We start from the raw sequence: 21,431 nt of genomic DNA on the forward strand, positions 1-21,431 counted from the left end.
CGGTGTTTCAAGCCTAAATTAGCTACGGACCTCCAAAACACAATCCGAACATGCTTCTAACCCCAAAATTACCCAACGGAGCTAACGAAACCACCAGATTTCCATTCCAAGGCCGTCTTTATATTGTTTCAACTACGGTCAACTTTCCAACACTTAAGCTCTCATTTAGGGACTAAGTGTCCCAAAACTTCCCGAAACTCAAAACCGAACATCCCGGCAAATCACATTAGCATAAATAAACTTGGGGAAAGCAGTTAATAGGGGATCGGGGCATTAATTCTTAAGACGACCAGTCGGGTCATCACATTTATGCTCGATTAATTATGTTTCCTTGTTTGGATGTCGATTTTGGCTACTATATAAACCCTTCCCGATTTCCCCATAGACAGACCCAATTTTGACTCCTTTACTCTTACTATACCCTTCTCTCACTCGTTCACTTCTTCTAAGACACTTGGATATTTTATGGAATTATTGAATTCTTGGCCGGCTAAAAGCCAAGGCCATAATACTGTCAAAACGACCTCCTTCGGTGCAAGCACTGCTCGAAGCCCTTCTCAAGGCTCTTGTGAACTCTGAAGCATCGGGTATTTGGGGTTCTCTTTCAATTGCTGCTACCAATATTCTAAACTCATCACTCTTTTGCTCGTTTTACTTTTCTACTGGTTAGTGTCCTTGACTCTTGCAATGTTAACTATTTTCTTTTATGTCTATCTATGATATGTGTGTGCTATGTGCTAATGTTGTTTAAATTTTGTAAGCATGATTCAGTTTCCTTGTTATTCATGGATCCCTTATACTGTATTCTTTAATGCCATGATATTGTTTTTATAATCCCCTGAAATTCCATGTTCTTTATTAGTTGAATTAAGTAGTTTTCAGTACATGTAATCTGCTTTCATTATTGGAATGGATTCCAGCTTTCTTAGGTACTTCTAGACTAATGTGTATTCTCTACCTTGTCCTGTATTTATATATTTGTATTCTAGACCTTGTTGAGTTCTTCTTACCCAATATGATAGATCTCTGAGGCTGTATTGATTAGTTAAAACATATTTCAATGCCATTTAAGTTTATTGTATGTTTGGTTTGTTAATCTTGTGTCTTTAGAATGGCCTCCGGGGCAAATTGCTATGTTAGTTTCCCTTCTATCTAGGAAATTGGTGTGAATGGCTATGGTTGCATGTCTCATTCCCCTTAAGTGTTGTATATTCTCATGGGATACGACACATTTGAGGTTTATGGTAATCCATGTTATTTGTTTTGTTGCTATACTGCTTGTGGTCATCTTCATGTGGAATTGCATATACCTCTAACTATAATTACTTTGAATAAGGCTCACTGTTTAAAGTCCTCTCTGACCTACTTTGGTTAATGTCTTGTGCTGAACTTAATTTCTGGGAGGTTAGCATGTGTGTGTGTTTGTCCTGTTAACTCAATAGACTTGTTTCAGCATGCTATACCCTTTCCTTTTGTTGAATGATTGCTCTTGCTTGACCAATCTTGTTCCCTTAGCTTCTAAGAATGATGATCACTGCTAATAGACTTTAGGACTGTCAATTGGTTACCATATATGGTTTGTCCCTTCTAATTCTGGTACGGCCCTGAGTGTGTAGTTGATACACTCTCACACTTGAGATATGCTGAGTTATGTATCTACCGTTCATGTGAAAGGTGAAGCTTGCTGAAGGCCCAAGTGTTACTAGGTTATTTCTCTTTGGCCCTGCTCTGTTTATTGGGTCTATAGTTTTTCAATATGTAAATATTCGCACTTATATTTATTATATTGGGTCTGTAATAATTTATGAACAAAAACCAATGGGGAAATTAGTAAAAAGGGGTAAGGTACTCTAATTCTCACAAAAATGGGTAGAAAGTATGCCTATAGGATGTATGTGGTCTATTCTTTATTTGCTTTACATGTTTTTAATTTCATGAGTAGAAAGCATGCCTATAGGAGTCACACGCACCCACATCACTTAACTCGCCAACACATGCTATTTTAAGTGTTTGTTGTACCTGTTTCCACTACTATGCACTCTTAGATAACATGTTTATAGGACGTAGCAATGCAATATTCTACTTACTAGGGTGTCATGCCTATAGGACTTCGAATGATTAATCTACCAGTTGCCTCAGTTATCATTGTACTGCTCATCTAGATAGCATGCCTATAGTGATAAAACTATATAAAATCAATTTCAATTGCCAACTACTAGATATCATGTTTCTAGGACATTGTCACCTGCCTAAGAAACTCGTCTATAAAATCAATGTTGGTAATCTACAAATCTGTTGCCTGTGCATCGCTAAAGTTCAGAATAACTTAGAAACCATGTCTATAGGACTTATAATGATTCAATCCATCCGTATGTTAGCCTAAAAATGCAGTGTAACCTGTTTGATACTAGAATCACATAGAGATCATGCCTATAGGACCAAAGGAATCTAAGTCTTAAGTTCGAAATGTTCTACTGCTTAATCTGAAAATCAGTTTGCATGTTTCTTTGTTTATGTGTAGAGGCTAATATGAGCCACTTTGCTTTTATGTACGGCCCTATTTGTTTTGTATGCACGATTAGTTTTTATCATTTTGAGCAACCTAAGTCTAGAACTACCCAAATAGTTGTCCAAAGCCTCCTGGACCATAGGCATGGGACATGTAGTGCACGCATAGGACGCGACTTAAAATTGAATTAGAACGCTTTAGGTAAACAACTTCAACATAGTGATCGAGTAGCAGGAGATAATGGTCTGTGCCTGCTGAATAATATGAGCAACTTCTATCTAAAAAGAGTTGCGAAGTATTATTTATGTTGTACAGAGTGATTCTTTAGGATAAAAAACTTAGGACCCCCCTCCTCCTTCATATAATTGCTATTCACACTTAGTCATTTAATATAGACCATTGTAGTTGTATCTTTGTAATCCTTAAAGATTTGTACCAATTCTCATTGTGTTATAATGAAACTCTTTAACTTTTATATTTATTTATTTATCTGATCACCTAGCCTAATTATATAATCCACATATTCTTAAATTTGGTCGGGACCCACAATTGTGGACCTCGAAGAGTGCGTAACATATTCTCTTTGAGGTGATTTGAGCCCTTACCCGATCTTTGGTGGCATTGACTAGTCAAACAGAGTTATTTATATAATAGGTGCCATAACGCACCTCAAAATCGTTAGGTGACGACTCTTCTCTTTTAACACTCTTCCTTTAAAAGAGTTGTCACACGTCGAAGCCCGCTTTTGCTAGAAAACAGGTCGTGACACCTATGAGAGAAAGTTGGATGAATAGTGTATGGATGAGGCTGAAAGGTATGAAAGAGGGGCTGAAGCGGATCAATAATAAGGAATTCAGAGGGGTAGATATGAGGATTAAGACCTTGAGGCAGCAACCAATAGAGGTCTAAGCACAAATGAGGAACCATGACCACAACCCAGCTTTCTTTAACCAGGAAAGAGATATCAAAATACAGCTGGAGAAGTGGGATACCATAGAGGAGAGCATCTTTAGGTAGAAGTCACGGGTTCAGTGGTTAAAACTGGGGGATGCAAATAATGCTTTCTTCTTTGCAAACATGAAGAAATGGTGACCCAAAATAAGATCAGGAATTTGATTAATGCAGATGGTACTTTACTACAGACTCAAGAAGCCATTACTGAGGAAATTACTAAATTCTACAAAAGTTTATTGGGTTCAGCAGCGCCTCACTTGCCAGCTACCAATCCAAGTGTTATGAAGGAAGGCAGAATCTTAGATAGACAACAACAATTCTATCTTATAGCACCAGTCACCAATGATGAGGTGTTTCAAGCTTTGAAGGGTATTAATGACCTAAAAGTACCAGGGTATGATGGCTACAATGCTTTGTTCTTTAAAAAAGCTCGGCCAGTTATTGGGGAGGAAATTACTAAAGCTGTTTTGGAGTTCTTTTCATCAGGCTGCATGTATGAACCTGTAAATTGTACCACTATTACTCTTATACATAAAGTAAAGAACCCTTCAAGAGTGTCGGAGTTCAGACCTATTTCATGTTGCAGTACACTCTACAAATTGATCTCGAAGATTCTAACACACATGCTATAGTAAGTCATGGATATGTTAGTTGATTCTAGTCAGTCTGTATTTGTGTCGGGAAGAGTGATTACAGACAACAATGAGTCATGAATTGGTTCAAGGGTACAAAAGGAAAGGAATCTCGCCTAGATGTATGTTGAAGATTGATATGAGAAAAGCATACCACTGGTAGAATGGCCTTTTCTGGAGCAAGTTCTTATTGGAAAAATACATAAGTAGCCACCTGAACTATACACTAAATCCCGGTTACATACTTTCTAATGATGAATATTATCTTACACACTCAACCTTTCCAGAGTGTGTCTAATACACACTACTTTATGATAGATAGCATACACGTGTCTAACAAACAAAGTAAAACCTCTAAATTTCAGTCCAAATCCTTAATTAAATGCCATGTGTCATAAACTTTTAACACATGTCACTAGTGGGTCCCATTATTCTATTCATTTCTTCTTGTTCTCCTATATTTCTTCTTCTTCTTCTTTTCATCTTCATTTTTTTCCAATCGTTAATTAAGTGCAAGTTCTCTTTCTCCCTCATTTTTTCTCCAAAGCAAGATCTGACATATCATCCCCATTTAAGCTTCTATGGTACTTTCTATTATGTTTTTTTATTTTTCACGGGTGGTCGGTTGAAAGGGATGGTGGCTATGGAGTTTTGGGATTTTTAGGTGAAGTAATTTTGGGGTCTCGTTTCTATGTTAATTTTCACGACTCGGTTAATTATTTTTAATTTTGAAGTCTTTTTCTATGGTACTTTCTATTATTTTGGACGAATTTCTTTAAATCACCTTACGACGAACTGTTCTTCAGGAAATCAAGACTGGGAAGTTACCTTCCAATTTTGGCACTTCAATCTTCAAATTACCTTCGTCTGAAGGAAAATTTAATAGTGTTGGTGAACCCACTTCTTAATTTGCTTTTTTATTTTCCTTTCACAAATCATCTTTCGGCAAACTCAAATCTCTACACCGAATTAAAGCCAATTTTGAAGTGGATTTTTTGGTCTTAAGTTATAATCTAGCTTGATATTATCTCAAGATTTCTGATTCTTCGCGCTTCCAAGAGATTTTCTATTTTAATTTTGGTTTGAGCCGAAAGGTGGTGACTTGGGTTATTCTAGTTGTCGGCGATAATAGATAATTCGTCGGAGAAGAGAAAAAGATGAAAGGGAGAAGATGGTTAAGGGGTATAGTTGTAATTTTAAGTATTTTATTTTTTAATAAAAGCAATGACACATGTCATAACTTTGTTGGTACGTGATATTATACATGTTTAAAAAAACTGGTCAAGAAAAAAGTAGTATGCATTAGACACACTATGAAAAGATTGAGTGCGTAAGATAATATTCATCGTCAGAAAGCGTGCAACAGGGATTTGGGCATAGTTCAGGTGGCTACTTATGTATTTTGCTAGTTCTTACTAGCTTGAAATTTCTGCTATTGTTTGTGAGATGGATAATGGTATGTGTTAGTATTGTATCCAACTCAATTATCATCAATGGCGTACCTACTGCCCCATTCCAAGCAAAGAAAGGACTCAGGAAAGGGGACTCTCTCTCTCCCCATTTCTATTTATTTTGGCTGTGAGCACGTAATTTTTTCCCTATGAGAAATAATCCCAAAAATCAAAAGAAATAAAAAATTTCCAACTGTTTGCAATTTTATAGGATTTTTTTGTAGGAATTTGTGTTAATTGTTTGCATTTCTGTGCATGTTTACTTTTATTAAAATCATGAAAAAATATAAAAATATCATGCATTGCATTGTGATTTTGTTTTCGTATCTTTAGGATTAATTAGTAAATTAGGTGTCTCATTAAAAATGAAAATCACAAAAAATTGACTTACTTTTACATTTTTAGCTTTTAATTCTAGATCAGTAGTTTTTCTCTTTTAATTTAGGATCAATTAATTTTTATAAATCTTAGGATTTGATAATTAGTTTTATTTTACAATTTATATTAATTGAAGGTTTAATTTAGGATTTTTATTAATTAAGAAAAAGAAAAGAAATAAAAAAAAAGATTAAAAAGGGAATTGAAAAAATAGGTTTGGTTTTAAGTTTAATTTGGGCTAATGGTTGCTGAAGCCTAATTATTTCACCCCAAACCCGCACCAAACCAAGCCCAAAAATCAAATTACCCGGTCCAAGTCTTCCCCACCACCAAACGACCACCTTTTTGTCCCTTTTCATCACAGCCGTTGGATCCTAGTGATCCAACGGTTCGGAACTAACACCCCTCCCCCCAAAAAAATATAAAACTGTCTGAAGGCTTTCCACCCGCCATTACCCTAACCCTCACCCTCATCTGCCCTAATCAAACCCTAGAGACAGTCGCCCCAAAATCCCCGCCGTCTTCGCCGCCAACCGCCACCAAAAATCGCCTCACGGCGATTCTGGTGCTCCAAACACCCTCGAATTAACACCCCGTAACTCCGGTCCCTTCCTCTTTCCAAATCCACAAGCCGTTTCCCCAAAATTCCCACCCAAGTCCTCCGGTTTTAGATCTAAGAATCGGACCCCAAAACCCTAGTTCATCCAAATCATCCCAAAATCACACCCCACACTCCTCACACCCTGTTGAACCCTAAACTACAATTAACTTCCCAAAAAACCTCGCCCTTTTCTTCGAATTTTAAATATAGTATCCTCTGAACCCTAACCTTTTGGTTTTCAGTTGGTGCTTTAAGAAGGTGAACCACAAACTTTCATTAGTCGATTGTTCCTTGTTAAAGACATTCGATTAATGTTAGTCAAGGTTCATTTCGTTTTGTTGAAGAAAGTGGTCAGATGTTCTTTGTTGGATCCAGATTAAACATAGGTAGTTTTCTTTTGCTTTATTTCTATTTGTTTTTCTCTGTTCTTTTTCTCTTCCTTCTCTTGGTTTATTCTTCATGATTTTAATTCTGTTTAACCGCATTTTAGGTTTTTTTTGTTGTTAGTTTTGCTTTTGTATTTTGGGTTTCAGATTAGTCAATATCATGTTAGGATTTCATCACAAGTCTAATGTCAATTTTAGCTTAATTCATGAAATAATTCTGCTTTGCCTTGTTTTAGTATCCCGTTTAAATTAGTCATTGTTTTTATCTTTAAAGTTACAATAGTAATTTCTGACTTCAGTTTATGTTAGAAGAATTTAGATGTAGTTAAAGATTCAATTGCATTTATGTTGGTTATTTGAACATGTTTAGTTAATAATTTTGTTTTAGAGTGCATCAATTTATTCATTCTGATTTCCAGAATTATTTCAGTGTTTGTGCAAGTTTCATTTAGAATTTATTATTTGGCTTAGTTCATGATTAATTTAGAGTTTATTATGAATTAGTTTCATTTTAGAGGTTTAGGTTTATTTGCCAGTTTTCAGAAGCTCAACTTTCAACTTTGAATTGTTTTTTTTTTGCTTTTAATCCGTTTGTTAGATATTAGTTTGTTTATTTTCTGTTTACCTAGGTTTGTAAACTGTTTAAAACTCTTAGGATGTTAATTGAATAGATGAAACTTAGGAGGTTAATTTGGGAATAGGAAATCAGATTTTTTTAGAGGGGAAACTTCTAGAATCCGGGGCAGCTGGCCCAATTTTGGCCAGCACAAATACTGGAGCCAATCAAAAGTTGTCATGTATCCCAATTCTGTTAGAAAAGATGCCTTGTGAGGGAATAATTTTCATTCTATTTTTAGCAGCACATGGCACCCCTAAAAGGATATATATAGATCTTCTTTCTCTCAAAAAATCAGAGATTGATACCCTGAAAAACACCCAAAAGTTCTCTGCATTCCTTTCATTAAGTTTGCCTTGAGTTGCTTTCTTATTTTTCTTCGAGTACTTAAAAGGCTTTTCATGAAATTTCTGGTTTTCTGGGTCTAAAGATGGTTCAAAGAAGCTGAGTCCTGCTGTTGATTTGTTGTTTGGCTCCTATTTCTTTGTTATTGTTGAAATCCTCACTCCCTTTTGCTCTATTTTGATATCCAGGTACTTCTTGGACCATTGAATGATATGTGAAGCGCAAGTTTGAAATATGTAATCAAATATGGAGATATAGTGATAAATGATGTTTTACTGAACTTTATTCACATGTTCTTTAAAGTTCATATAGTCTCTGTATTAATTTTAGCTTTCTTTTTATGTGTTTCTACTCGTACATGTTGCTGATTTTGTATTTCATCTTTAAGTTATGTTTTAGGATCTTAGCCTATTATGTTGGTTTGTGATTTGGCTAAGGGTCCTCGTGATTGAATATTTAGAATACTTGAGTGTTCTGTAGTACGGGTCCAAGTCAGGTGTCGAACATTTTGTTGGTTTTGTTTAAATTTATTGAGGTCAGTGTTGATTTTCAGTTCTGGGGTTGGATCATGGCATGATTCCATTGGTTTAGGTCCTTTTAGGATTTGGTCTTAAGCAATTGGGCTCTTTTTTAGAGTTATAATTTGAGCAAGAGATTACACGTTTGATGACTGTTGTATATTTCTAATTTAAACTGTTTAGAATTTCAGTACTTATTAGGATAGTTGTATATGGAATTCAGCATAACTAATGAGTAGTTTTAAATCTCGGATGTATATTGCTAACATTAATAGTAGATCATTTTTTTTAAAAAAGTGTACAACGTGATTATTTAGATATTGTGATTTTGGAGCTTGATGTATGTTGATTATAGTCAGATGGTCCTTATTCAAGCCTTAGCATTTGAATTAGCATTGCTAAGTATTTGGAGTGTGGATTTGGCCCAAATAGGGTCGTCTGGGTTGTGGCCAGTCCCCGTTATGCCTCAGTTATTTTCATTCTTCTATTTGGGCTCAATTTCAAGCCCAAACCTCTTCAGCTCTTATTACCCTTCAAAACAGCCTATCTTGAGTAATGAATTGGGCCTGGATCAATTGGCCTACTTGGAAATGGGCCACCGTATGCCTGGCTACATTTCTGGGCTCGTTTATGAGCCCAATTTTCCTTTTTAATAATTTCTTTGGGTTTAAGCTCAAACTAGAATTGGCTTTAAATAATTAAAGGTCCAGCATCCCCCAAACTTTCTTACTATTAGTTATTTATTAAGTTCAAGCCATTTGTAAATAAGAATATCCATTAGGCCTAATTAAGTGTAACTCTTTTAATTGTATTGAGGTGCACCATCTTAATTAAATCGCCCATGGCCCTCCTAGTGGTATTATAACTTAGATATTAAGAATAATGATACTCGTAGCTTGGCTTTAAATAATTAAAGGTCCAGCATCCCCCAAACTTTCTTACTATTAGTTATTTATTAAGTTCAAGCCGTTTGTAAATAAGAATATCCATTAGGCCTAATTAAGTGTAACTCTTCTAATTGTATTGAGGTGAACCATCTTAATTAAATCGCCTATGGCCCTCCTAGTGGTATTATAACTTAGATATTAAGAATAATGATACTCGTAGCTTGGCTTTAAATAATTAAAGGTCCAGCATCCCCCAAACTTTCTTACTATTAGTTATTTATTAAGTTCAAGCCGTTTGTAAATAAGAATATCCATTAGGCCTAATTAAGTGTAACTCTTTTAATTGTATTGAGGTGCACCATCTTAATTAAATCGCCTATGACCCTCCTAGTGGTATTATAACTTAGATATTAAGAATAATGATACTCGTAGCTTGCTTTAGTCACGTTCAATACACCATCATGGTTGTGTACACATTATGATTTCATTTTTTTAAAAATAAAATCGGAGTATGCGTTCGCGCAACTTCGACTAAACATTCTTAATAATAATAAAGCGTTATTAATCGTGGACACGTTCGCATGACATGATTTTTGACGCGCCAAACAAATGGGTACACGTGCGCGTGACCTGTTTCAAAATAATTTTTAATTAAAAAGAGGCAAATGCACATAGGTTCTAAAATAAGCAATTAGACAATTTGATTAAGCCAAGTATGATCAAAGCGACCGTGGTAAAATCACGAAACTCGGGAATGTCAAACACCTTCTCCCGGGTAACAGAATTTCTTACCCGGATTTTTATGTTTGCAGACCGTAATTAGAGTCAAACTTCCTCGATTTGGAATTTTAAACCGGTGACTTGGGACACCATAAATTATCTCAAGTGGCGACTCTGATTTTAATAAATAATCTTGTTTCGATTGTCACTTAAATTGAAAAAAACTCCCTTAATACCCCTTTCGGGGTGTGAAAAAAGTGGCATGACATTGGCTATGGAATATTTGAACAGGCAATTAAAGACTCTGAGAAGATAGTCTGATTTAATTTCCATTCGAAATGTGAGAAGTTGAATATAACTCATCTTGGTTTTGTAGATGATTTGTTGTTTTTCTGTAGAGGAGACTATATATCTGTTAAAATAATGTTTGATTATTTTTAAGAGTTTTCCATAACCTCTGGTTTATCTGCGAATGCTGAGAAAAGCTCCATTTATTTTGTAGGAGTATGTAGAGAAGATCAAACTGCCATCTTGCAGTCCTCAGAGTTCTTAAAAGGGGAGTTGCCTTTCAGGTATTTGAGGATCCCACTGAGTTCCAAAAAAACTAATATGATGCAATTTAAACCATTGTTGGACAGGATGCTGAAAAAAATCACACCCTGGACTATAAAATTCTTATCTTATGTCGGACCAGTGCATTTGATAAAATCTGTATTATTCTCTATACAAATCTTCTGGTCGCAAGTTTTTGTCCTACAAAAGAAAGTCGTACAATTGATTGAATCATTGTGTAGAACGTTCATATGGACTGGTGGGGCTAACATATCAAAGAAAGATTAAATTGCTTAGGACGGACTATGCTATCCAAAATTTGTTAGGGGGCTAGGACTACTTGATATATATGCTTGGAATAAAGCTGCCATATGCAAACATTTATGGAATTTGTGTAGGAAAAAGGACAAGCTTTGGATTCGATGGGTTTACGCCTACTATATCAACCAGGGTAGGATATGGGATGCAAAAGTTGATAAAGCTTCATGGGTGGTGAAAAAGATTTTACATGCAAAAGCAGCATTTGAACAAGCTGGATATACTTAAGATGAGGTAACACAAATGGTTACTTTCTCCACAAAAGAAGTGTATTGCAAGATTAGGAGGACTTCCAAAAAGTCGATTGGAAGAGACTAATTTGTAACAACCCTGGGTCACCAAGGTGGATTTTCATTCTTTACATTGTTGTTCATAGAAGACTACTCACCAAAGATAAGGTCGCAAAGTGGAGGCCTATTGATGACTTAAAATATCCTCTGTGCAATAATAAAGATGAATCTATTGATCACTTATTTTTTCATTGCTATTACTCTGCTACCATTTGGGAGAGGATTTGATGTGGCAAGGGATTTCTAGAAAATCCATAGGGTGGCAGAAGGAGCTTGATTGGGCTGTGAGATATGGACAAGAGAAATTTACTGATGCAATCCTATATAGACTGACATTGGCTTGATGTCTATACTGTATATGGCATGAGAGGAATATAAGACTGTTGAACAAGTGTAGACCTACTGAGATGATGATAAGGCAAGTCATCCAAAAAGTTCACTGTAGAGGCGCGAGGGTACCTATATTGAATAGGAGGTTTGATAGTCTTAGTTTTTACCCTTAGTTTGTTTTAGCGAGTAGGAGATATAGTGATGTTGTAGATATCAAAATTTTAAAGGATCAAGTCAAATCCTAAACTAAAAATACTACTAGGACTCTTGAAATCCTAGGAGTCTATTAGGGTTTTTTGGAGGTTACTCTACCCTAAACCCTAACTCACACTTATATAAAGGGATACATATTTTCTTGAAGAGGTGTCTCAAAATGCCATAAACTCTTGGGATATTCACAAAGAGATCAAAATATGGTCGGATACTTCTTGACAATCAAATAGTTCAAGAAGCTGGAGATCAAATACACCCCAGGAGGTCTACATCATCCTACATTCGAGAAATATGTTGCTTCAGCTCTCGAATCACGGAGATAATCAGGAGAAAAGAATCAAGGGAGAAACTCACAATTGATTAGTAAAAATATTTTTCTCTTGTTTTATGATTGCAGTTTATTATATGTTGAAAATAATTAGTTGCAAGCAAATTGGCACGCCCAGTGGGACCAATTTTGCCCTTCATCTCTTCCTCTTGTAAATTGAAAAATTCAAGTTTCAAAATCATTTATTGCGATGATGGAGTACTTCAAGTCTCATCTTAAAGTTTCGGCAAGCCTACACCCCAACAAACCTTGAAGTATGGGGCATTTGTAGATATCAAAATTTTAAGGGATCAAGCCAAATCCTAAATTAAAGATACTACTAGGACTCTTGAAATCCTAGAATTCTATTAGGGTTTCTTGGAGGTTACTCTATCCTAAACCCTAACTCACACATATATAAAGGGATACATATTCTCTTGAAGAGGTGTCTCAAAATCTCATAAACTCTTGGGATATTCACAAAGAGATCAAAATATGGTCGGATACTTCTTGACAATTAAATAGTTCAAGAAGCTGGAGATCAAATACATCCCAGGAGGTCTACATCATCCTACATTCGAGAAATACACTGCTTCAGCCCTCGAATCACGGAGATAATCAGAAGAGAAAAATCAAGGAAGAAACAGAATTGTACTCACAATTGATTAGTAAAAATATTTTTCTCTTGTTTTGTGATTGTAATTTATTTTTCATATGTTGAAATTAGTTGCAAACAGATGTTTGCTGGCTTGGGGCTGTATGACCAAGGCTGCAGTTTTGATCTTTGATTTTGAGCTGTATCTATTATACTTGGTAAATAAAATGTTTAGTTACCCACAAAAAAAATCCCCACTTGATTCAAATCACATAAAATCTTTATTTATTTATTGAGGTATTAGCTAAAGTATTTCAATGCTGCCTGTTAAAAGTAGAAGGAAAAAGAATCAAATATTATAGTAAAGAAATTTAAACCAGTGAAAATTTCTCTCTTGTAGCGCCTTAATCCAACTATTTGACCTAAACCTCACCAGTTTAGATAGAAAATGTTAGCCAAATTAAACCTTGCAATCTTAGATTATTTTTTTTTCAAAAAAAGGTTAACTAAGTAGTGTCATTGTCAATTTAAAATATAGAAAAATTCTAGTTCTAAAGAACCTAAATTTTTTAAAGATAAAGAGACATATATAGTGAAAACTCATATATTAGACCTCAACTAAATTGGGATCTAAACTGAGATTGAGGGATAGTTGCTCCTGTATAAATAAATTTAGGGGCGGCTCAACTACAGTAGTGGCCTAAAGCCAAAATTATTTATGAGGCCTAATCCTTTTTAATGAAATTTCAAATGTATTTAGCTAATTTTTTTTTTTGGACACATAGTTATTAATTAATCCTTTATAATCGAAATCTTCTAATAAGCCTTTTCAATTAATAATAAGATTAATCCATTTAATTTTTCTTCTTCTTCTTGCAATTATTGTCAATTTTTTTATTGTTTGTTAAGACTATCAAGAAAACCTTTTGAAAATATATCAAGTTTCAATTCTTCTCTCTCTTTTTTTTAGCTTTGAAGTGATTCAGTTTTTTTAGTTGACATATTTAAATTATAGTATATAATAAAAACATAATATATACCTAGAAATAAGCATACAGGTAATAATGCTATCATATAAAAAAATATTATAACAATATTGGAGTAATTTAATTCTAGAAGTTGATAGTTTTGATTTTTGACAATTGATATCAAAATAAATCAATTTAACTTTGTTTACTTTAATGCTTAAAATCTTTCAAAAAAATGAAATAGAATTACAATTCAAGTTATTTAATGTGCTTTGATTTTCTTATTTGACAAAACTTAAGCTAAAAGATTCATTACTACCAATTTTTGGGGCCCCAAGTGCATAGGGGCCTAAAGCAATGCTTATTTGATTGGCTCTCGAGCCGCCCATTTGCATCTATACTTACTTTTTTGGTCACGTTTTAATTTGTGCTCGCTTTGTCAAAAAAATTGCAAATGTACCCACTTTTTTTCGTAACTTCAGCATATAGGGCTGAAGTAGCAAAGGCAATCACGCAAAACTTCAGCATTCTAGTAGACGGGACTGAAGTTTTTGTTTTTGTAACTGGCGAACTTCAGCTCTAGAGCTGAAGTATTTGTTTTGTAACTGGCGAACTTCAACTCTAGAGCTGAAGTTTTTGTTTTTGTAACTGGTGAGAGCTGAAGTCTTTGTTTTGTAACTGACGAACTTCAGCTCTAGAGCTGAAGTTTTTGCTTGTAACTGGCGAACTTCAGCTCTAGAGCTGAAGTTTTAGCCTATTTACATCATGAGTGTAATCCTCCCCTTGTTCATAGGTATTTGTTTCTTTCACTTTTTCGATAGTTAAGAAGACATACTGTTGGATAGTACGAGCATATTACAAGTTTAGTTTGATGGATTTTTCAGATTTTAAACCAAAATCTGTTATTTAAGTGGAGTTACAAGTTCAATGTTCATCGAATTTCAAACCAAAAACTTAATATTTAAGTGAAGCAAGTATATATATAAATAAATATATTATCCATTGACTTTCGGACTATGCACCGATTGACCTAAAAAATTAAAAAAAGAAATCTAAAACAACACAATGCGTAATTTCAAACCAAAAACCTGATATTTAAGTCGAGTTGATTGTCCAACTTCCGAGCCACAAAACTTCAAAATATTTAAGTGGAGTAAAAAAAACTTAATGTACGTTACCTTATCCAAAAAAAAAAAAAAAAGAACTTATTGTACATAGACTTTAGAACTATGCACCAATTGACCGCAGAAATTTCTCGATTATTTAAAAAAGAAAAAGTCTAAAACAGCTCAATCCAACATGCATCACACCCCCACCCCCACCCACCCACCCCAAAAGCCACCAACAAAACAAGATCGACCCAGATCCTTAGAATAAGGGAACATATCAAACATGTGTAGTTCAACTCAGAATCCAATATTCCTTTTAGCAGACAAGAATTGACATTTAATAAAGATCGTATCAGAATCATTTTTACCCAATCCATATCCCATTATTCAATTCCAACCATTCTGAATCTGTCATTGAATTGGATACATTAATACTACTGCCAAATACATTAAAAGTAAAATAGGTAAGAGATTAAATTCAGACAATTCACCAACACCAGAAAATGTTGATTCAATAGTGTTTAAATCAACTTTTCCTTAGTCATTCTTTTGTAAACCTTGTGTGATTAAACAATATCATTGATTTGTGTCCCAAAAGTGACAAGCCAACAAAAAAACCTCACTAGTAAGGGGCAATTGGCTTATCTACACGGTGTGCCCCAACGACGGAGGGGGCGTCGCGAACCCCACAAGTAGCAAAAAAGAAAGGAAAGTACATATATGGCATATCGTCACAAATCTTGGCTGCTCATTTTGAGTCGTCTTGTTGGTGATGTTGGCGAAGAGGGCATGGAAGAATCGGTGGAATGTGTCGATGAATCAATAGAGAGGGACGACGAAAGTGCTTTGGGAGATGAAGGAGATGAAGTGGATGGCGGTGAAGGGGTTGATGAGAGATCAAGCGATGGCGAGGGCGATGGTGATGGTGACATTGACGGTGAAGGTGAGAGAGTTGGGGTTGATGACTCATCGGACGATGTTTCCGGCAACTTTCTCTTGTTCATTCCTTTTTCTTCTTCCCTAAATCGATCCTCGTTGAACATGTAACTCTTCAAACGTTTTACATCCGACAATTTCACTGGTTTCAATAGGAAATCTTCGGCACCTTCTTCCAAACATCTGTTAATAACATCAGTATTAGTAATCAATAGAATGACTCACTACAAACTTCTAAAATAAAAGCAGTCCAGTATACTAAGCTCCCGCTATTTGTGGGGTACGGAGAAGGGCTGAAGTCTGAACCACAAGGATCTATTATACGTAATCTTTTTCTGCTACAAAATTCTAAAATATGCATTCCAAAATGACATTATCATAGCCCTGAGAAGTGATTCTTGTTTTAAGATTAGTAAACTAATTTAACTAAAAGAGAAAACAGCTTTTTCCATATCTGTTTCTGGTAGGCATTTCTTCCCAATAAACAATATTTTAAGCCACAGCTTTTACAATGTGACATTCAAAAGAAGCTTTATGCATTGACATTTATTAGTGGCAATACCAAAATTGCTTACATTGCTAATCTAATCTTTACTAGAAAAAGATCATGCATTCCTCTTTATATTACTAAACAAAAAATACAACTGTTAAAGAAACAGAAAATGAGATGCTCTGGATTATGATATTGTAAAGCATGTGTCCAACTACTCTTATTTTGTTATAAGATATTAAACTAATGAAGTGGTTGTTCATTCATTGCTTTTGGTCATGCAAGAAACTAGTTGTTCAATAACAATAACTGATCACAGCTTCCTAAAAATGCAAGTCAAAACCTTTTTTTTATCACAATCGATTAATTAAACAATCTAACATATCTTCAAAGCACATGAACAAACGATACGTAAAGATATGATTCTATCTTAATTTAATTGGGAAGATGGCTTTAGGTTGTCAATGGTACTTCCTCCATTATTCTTTCTTAAATTAATTGGAAGATAGCTTTAGGTTGTCAATGAGATTTTCCTTATTTTTTTAGGGGGTGGGAAGAACATGGGTAACAAGAGATGAAAGTTCTTAACCTCTTTTTTTTTCTCTATTTAAATGCAATGGAATTAATTCTGCCTTCTTTTTTGGGTTAACCATCCCGTATTGGAAGCCTACTAGCCTGATTAATTTAGATTCACATTGGACAAGCCCACAATGGGGTAAAACGCACCCTTTCGAGAAGTTCAACATTCTCAGAGTTTGAACCTGAGAACTCTGTTAAGAGTGAAGGGATCTAACCATCCCCCCACACCCCTTGGTGGTGAATGGTAAACACTTATCTGCACCTGATGTTTATACCAAATCATATTGATATATCATGGTTAAGCCATAAATTAAGGTGGTAATGAGTACTAATTAACTATGACTTAGGAAAAGAGTGAATGTGTTAAGTGTCATCTATTTGGATTGGTATAAACACCGGGTGCAACTAAGTATTTACCGTGCTGAATTAGTATTGCTCGATGACACTCATTTTAAGATAGCTATTAAATCTATAAATATTATCCCACACCAGATTCCAAGCAAAAAGCAAAAATATATTCAATATTTTCATTTATTCTCTTCTATAAATTCATTAACCAAAACAGAAAATAAAGGCAGAAAGGATTAAATAAGTAGGAAATCCAGCAGCAAGGATTTTGAAAATACCTGTCAATTCTAGTCAAAACATTTTCAGAAGACATGATCACAACTGGAATTTCTCTAAAAGATGAACCCTGTTGACAATTATAAATTTGGAAACTTAAGTACATTGATTAAATTTCCTATAAGAAACTCAAATATTAATATTTCAAGGAAAATAAATAAATATAACAACAAAAAGAGAGTAAAAAAGAGGACCTTAATCTTTTTGAGCAAATCATAGCCAGTCATTCCAGGCATACAATAATCTGTAATTATCAGATCCACCTTCAAACCCTAAAACATTAAACCAACAGAAAACAAATCAAAATCCATTAAAAAAAAGAATCACAGCAAAAAAAAACCCAAAAACAATAAAATTTGCTTACATCAATTCTAACAGAGCTCTGTTCTTCATCCAATCCAAGATATTTCAAAGCTCTCATCCCACTATCCACTGTAGTCACTGTACAATTTCAACAAAACACCATTAATAAAAATCTCAAATTTTCATAAAAAGAACCAAATTCAGCTCAATATCAGTTAAAGAAAATTTACCTTTGCAAGATGTAATTTTGAGGAGCCTTTCAATTACTATTCTGTCCACAAGACTATCATCAACAGCAAGAACATGAACTTCGTTAGTTGACTCCGTTAACGGCAACAACTCTTCAAACTCCTCCACTCTCTCCGCCCTTCGCCGCCGTGAAAACACGCCGTTTCTTGCCATCTCAACTTTAACAAAAATGGAATAAAACCCACAAATTTTATAGCTAAAGAAGAAAAACCCACAAATTTTCTTGAAAAAAAAGTGGGAAAAATTGTAAAGCTCTCAACTTTTTTTTAGCTAAGAAGAAAAACAGGGAAACACAGAACATAAAAAGAGAGAGAGGAGTGTGTGTGTAATATAAATGTCTGTCTTGTTCATGTATGTACACAATATACACGTCCTTGTCTTTTTTTTAAGAAAAAAATATTTACTTTCTAAAAATATAAGTAAATGTAAATAAAGAGACCACAGAGAGAAAAACAGAGTGTTGAAAATCAAATCTGGTGAAATCTACTTTTTAAATTAATATAAGGGAGCAATACTGCTGAGATTCTGAAATCCACTTTGTTGGTGGTGATTTGATCTTTCTTGCCATATCCACGCGAGTTATTAGTACGATATGTTCTTACCGATTTTTTCGCGAGATTGTGTTCTGTATTTTGGGAGAGGTTTTTTTTTCTTTCTAAAAGGTTGACCTAAGGTCAATTTTGAGAATCCGCCGTCAAATCAGAAGTGGGAAAGGCGGAAAATGTAACGACACAGTTAAGTTGTTACACGGCATGGATGAAGATTTATTTCGCATTTGAAATCTTTTTAGACAAAAAGAAAAAATTTAAAATTTATGGAAAAATTCAAAATTTGAGTAATTTCAAGTTAGCCACCTAAATTTTGTTAGGTCGGAAGACTATTATAACTCTCATTCTCGTATATTTTATGATTTTTGTTTGACCTCCTTATGTGTATCATTACTGGAGAAGTCGATATGTAGAATGTGTTGGAAATGAAAAAGCAAATGGTGATGCTCAATTTCTATCCTTAGCAGTAGGCATAGTTGATAACGTATAGAGGAGATAGTTTTTCTTTAATTAAAGGTTTGGTTAATCGACAATTTGCTAGTTTCTTCATTACTAAAGTTGGGGCCCTCTGTCGAACTTTAGGTTTTTTTTCTTACTTGTAAATATTTTATTTTCTTGGTAACAAAATTTTTATAATTAAAAAGTAAGGATTCAAAATAATCTCTCACGCTGGTGTAGGCAGTTCGGTTTGTGTTCTTTCTTTTTGGTCTAGTCCAAGTGGGAAGCTGGGTACCGAGTGTATACGTACTCGAAGTCGACGCGCGACGCCCCCAGGAGACATTGGATTGTCATTTCCTCGTCTTTCACTCACCCGAACAGTGTGTGTCCTCTCTTCTTTTGGATCTGGTTAAGCACAACTACCGGTAAATATTGTTTACCTCAAAAATACGAGTAACAATTAAATCTGATTTGTGGTTTTAAAGATACGTAATTTAGTTCAATACCAATTAATAATCAAGAATTATGAAGTGTAGATGAAGAAAATAAATAAGTCAAACTAGTGTAGCTTAAGCAGTGTCGACCTCGAGCCTAGTGAGCTCGAGGTGGGTTAAGAGCAATAAAGGAAGAATAATAAAGCTAAAAGACAACTCTGATGAACAATGAGCGAAAGAGTGAGATAGTATATTCTATGCCGATGATTAGATGATTTTTACAAATGATTGGGGTCCCCTTTACATAATGGGGGAACCCTGAACAAGGTACATTTCTATTTACAGTAAAGAATCTTATTAAGACAGTTGTCTAACCGCCTAGTACGGATTAGTACAAGTTTGTCCCGAGATTTATGCCATGATTTGGACATGGCAGGAATCTTACCCATTCTATTACAAACTCGTAACTAGGGGTGTCAATGGATATTCGAAAATCGACTAAACCGACCGAACCGTACTGCACCGAACCGATTTTTAGGTTTCTTTTTAAGAAACCGTAGGTTTTTATATAAATCTATAACCGCACTGATAATTAGGGTAGGTTTTTTATTTTATAAAAATAAACCGAAAAATACCGAACCGTACCGAATAAATTTTACATGTAGAAAATATATTTATTAGTAAGTTTAAAAATAATAATGCATTAAATTTTCTTTGGGACTTGGAATTATGAAAACTATTACAAGCCAACAAGTAATTAAACTCAAAATACTAATTCCTAAAACCTATTATGCTACTTCTACTTAAACTAAGTTATTTCAGGTATCTTTATTAGCAAGACACAAAGTATTCTAGCGATTATGAGTAGCAAACTACAATGTATTGAATATGTTTCCTTTCATATAATTTAGATTTATCTTTTTGAATATTTAATCTTCTATAGACTTTATTCTTGAGTCCCAGCTTGGTATATCTTTCAACTCGTGTGATTTATATTTTCTTTGCCTTTGTTTGATTTCTTTTACGTTGTTGTAGAATAGTTGATGGATCTATACTCTAGCCATCTTTTTTTTTAATTCATCACCCTTTAAAAATAAAAATATCTAGAGAGTTTTGTTAAGTCCTATAAAAGAATGTATGTTATTGCATTCTACTTCTACTGGTGAATTTTACATGATATTAAAAAAATTACCAAAAATTAACTGAACCGTACCGATACCGAAGAGAAACCGACATGATTGGGACGGTTTCGAAAAGTCTAATTTTGATTATACATAATAGAATAGCCGAAAAATTGATATGGTACAAATTTTATAACATAACCGGCCGAACCGAACCATTGACACCCCTACTCGTAATGACATTATCTCGATGTCGGTCACGTTCGGCTCGATGTTCATCGGATACTTTGATCTTCGAAGCCTCCCATCAGGCTCGCTCCTGGTGTATTTCGATTTCTCGCTCTCGAAGTGATCCTCGAGCTCACGAAATCGGGTAGCCCCAATTTCTACCGTATACAAATACCTAACCTTTTATCAACTAAGTATGATGAGGCGACCTGATTAAGCGTCAGTCGCAATATAGCAAGATGCTTCGTCTTAAAGGAGAAGATCATGAAATTGGTGAGAAATGAAAAGATCATCATTGACACTAATTACACGGCCGAAGCGAATCATACTAGTGCTAAAATTCTAAATCCCATTAGATTCATTCCTAAGCTTGCTTTGTTGCATCAATATAATTAGTTTGAGAGTGAGGGAGAGAAGAGAAAGCGGTAAAAATAATAAGTGTATCGATACTTGATTTTTTAAATCCATGATGATGATATAAATGAGACCTTGAACATGGTAAAAGTACTTTATACTTTTGTAATGCAATGTTCTTGCAAATGACTTTGGGACGATGGTCTAAATTGTTGCCCGTGCCTTTTTTCCTTGAACCAATTTAGTTATTAATATTTGAAATCGAGCCTCAATTAGGGATGGCAATTGGACGGGCAGGTGCGGGGGCGAATTTTGTTTGATGCGGGGCAGGGCGGTTTACTCTTATGCGAGTTCGGGGCGGGGCAAGGCGGGCTAAAATAATTTTAAAATTTTTAAAGTGGGGCGGATTGCGGGTTTAATGCGGGGAAACTTTGAATTTTATCTTTTT

The 21,431-nt window shown here is 34.7% G+C and overlaps 1 protein-coding gene across 1 annotated transcript; it reads right to left on the reverse strand.

Moving 5' to 3' along the window:
- Positions 1-15,165: 15,165 nt before the first annotated feature.
- On the reverse strand, positions 15,166-18,190 carry LOC107774820 (two-component response regulator ARR17). Its single transcript, XM_016594470.2, has 5 exons — positions 17,842-18,190; positions 17,673-17,749; positions 17,503-17,580; positions 17,311-17,378; positions 15,166-15,798 (listed from the first exon to the last, which is right to left on the reverse strand). The coding sequence occupies exons 1-5, from the start codon at positions 18,011-18,013 to the stop codon at positions 15,411-15,413; spliced, it is 783 nt and encodes a 260-aa protein (XP_016449956.1). The 5' UTR covers positions 18,014-18,190; the 3' UTR covers positions 15,166-15,410.
- Positions 18,191-21,431: the final 3,241 nt, after the last annotated feature.

This window comes from Nicotiana tabacum, chromosome 20 (genome assembly GCF_000715075.1).
Source record: "Nicotiana tabacum cultivar K326 chromosome 20, ASM71507v2, whole genome shotgun sequence".
NCBI classification, from domain to species: domain Eukaryota; kingdom Viridiplantae; phylum Streptophyta; class Magnoliopsida; order Solanales; family Solanaceae; genus Nicotiana; species Nicotiana tabacum.